Consider the following 2378-nt stretch of genomic DNA (forward strand, 5'->3'; position numbering starts at 1 on the left):
TGTAGTACTTAACTGGCTATAAGAACCCTCTTTCAAGAGATTTTTAATCTATTATGTCATTAGGTCGATGCATAATTATGTCCATATATACTTAAGCTTGGTCTAGTAACATTTTTTTGTTTTGTTTTTTACTGATCAAGAGAGAATCACATACAGTCCCAAACAGGGAGACCAACAAACAGAACAAAGGGCCCAAAAGCAAACTAGACCAGGGGATCCATGACAGCCAGAAAGAGTGCCAAGACAAAATACCGAAAGCATATGGACATAGAACAATGCCTGGGGGACTCAAGGGACATTATGACAGCTAGGGCAACTTATTTCTTTTTGATAAGTGAAATTTATTTATCCTATTTTTATTATTTATTTATTAGTAATGACCATATTGTTTGAGAATCAAATTAAGATGTTTTTAACAATTAAACTCAATCTTTGTTTTAGGATTTTTTTTTCATTTAGTAGATGATTTAGTAATGCTAATTAATGTGATTAGGTAGTAGATAATTAAAGTAAATGTCTTCCATCTTTGTTCTAAGATTCTTTTTTTTCTTTTTGCTGGATAACCATTCAAACCACAAAACCACAGCCAGGACTTACAAGATTTTGGGGAGATTATAATTAGGGCCAAATGTTGCAGCTTCAAAGAAAATATTCATTTAATGAGTTTATAAACCATATGCATAGTAATGCCTCCATTTCTCAGCCATTTAGAATAGGGCATTATTATTATTATTATTTTCAGTATTGATCCAGAAGGCAATGGTATGACGAAAGCCCTAACTTTTTTTTTTTTTTTTTTCAAGTCCCGTGATTCAAAGATTCATGTCTAATCGTCCTGGAAACATGTTTTACAAGAATTCAATTAAGTTAATGAATGCATAGGATACCCCTTATAATGCACCACTAACGCAATTGCCTACTGTGAGATGATCACAATGGATGGCCAATATGCATGGCCCAATTAATTACCCAAAATACACATGTTTAGGTTTCCCTAATGACCCTATATATTTATGGTCTTTCCCCTTTCCTCCATCTCCTAATTGTTGATCAAAACCAGATTTAGAGAGCAGCCATGAGTAGAGGTGGAAGCTTTGGTGGCGGCCAGAGTTCCTTGGGCTACCTCTTTGGCTCTGATGAGCAAAAAACTGCACCTCCAGCCTCCCCAGCTGTTTGCATACCGCCTTATGGAATTGATACCATGCCCGATAAGCCACAGGAGAGTCCACAACCGAAGAAACAAACCATCTCGAACAATTATCATCGATCAGAAGGCCAGAATTCGGGGAATTTCATAACTGTTAGTGATCAAGGAGCCTTTTGTTTTGAGTCAATACTAATTAAGTTGATTGCACCTTAATTTCTAGTAAAGTTTGATCAGTATCATCATGTCACTGCAGGATCGTCCATCGACTAAAGTTAAATCTGTTCCCGGTGGAGATTCTTCTCTTGGCTACTTGTTTGGAGATAAGTGATCATGCTTCCTTCTCCAATGATATTCTCTTTCGCCCAAAAGTTTATTTAACCATAGCTGTTGTGTGTGTGCTGTATTCCAAGAATAAGGATCAGTGTTTCCATTAGAATCTTGAACTTTTGAGGTTTGCCTTGGTATGTTCACTAGTGGTGTTTGATTAGTGAGTTGCAAGGTTTGTTTCCTCCTATATTAATGATGCGTGTTCCTCGTACTATCGTGATCGATGTCATTGGGAAGCCATTGATGTGTCTCGAGAGTAGGAAGATTAGGGTTTATGTGATGTGTGTGGGTTGTTCACTCTCTGTATGCTGCTTTACATAAAATAAGAAAGTAGCCCTAGTGTGTGATTTTTCAAGTAGTGTCTATTCAATGGTTGGGGTCTGTTTTGTTTATTATATTCCAAATCTGGAAAGGATGAATAAACTAATGCTTAACTTGTTAATTTAATTCTGCTTCCTAATGCTGGAGTTTTATGTTATAAGTATTGATTTGGAATCTCTTCTTAGTTTCCCTTTTGCGACTTCTGAAAGTAGTCTTGATTTATAGCAGAATCTTGGGGTTATATGAACCAAAGAATTATGCTATTTCTCACCTTTTCATGGGAGCATTCATCAGTGTCTCCTCCTCCTCCTCCATATTCATTTTCTGTGTACTGTATAATTATACATTTATTGGAGCATTCAAGTTACCATGACATTATATATTCCAAGATTGGGTTGAAAATGAAGCTCCTAAATTATGTATCAATGAAGTTTCATCATCACAATGCTTTGATTTCTTCTGGTTTATTTTCTATATATGTAAGACAGAATAAGAAGTTACCTCCTTTCTTCCCCCTCTCTCATCTTGCAATCAAATACCTTCCCTCTCCCTACTTTGGGGATCAAACTCTCTTCACAAACCT

The 2378-nt window shown here is 36.2% G+C and overlaps 1 protein-coding gene across 1 annotated transcript; it reads left to right on the forward strand.

The window, feature by feature from the left end:
• The first annotated feature begins 994 nt into the window (after window positions 1-994).
• Window positions 995-1927, forward strand: LOC127813441 (protein SPIRAL1-like 5). Its single transcript, XM_052354402.1, has 2 exons — window positions 995-1300; window positions 1401-1927. Exons 1-2 carry the CDS (start codon window positions 1076-1078, stop codon window positions 1473-1475), a joined length of 300 nt encoding a protein of 99 aa, XP_052210362.1. The 5' UTR covers window positions 995-1075; the 3' UTR covers window positions 1476-1927.
• Window positions 1928-2378: the final 451 nt, after the last annotated feature.

Source organism: Diospyros lotus, chromosome 11 (assembly GCF_014633365.1).
Source record: "Diospyros lotus cultivar Yz01 chromosome 11, ASM1463336v1, whole genome shotgun sequence".
In the NCBI taxonomy this organism is placed as follows: Eukaryota; Viridiplantae; Streptophyta; class Magnoliopsida; order Ericales; family Ebenaceae; genus Diospyros; species Diospyros lotus.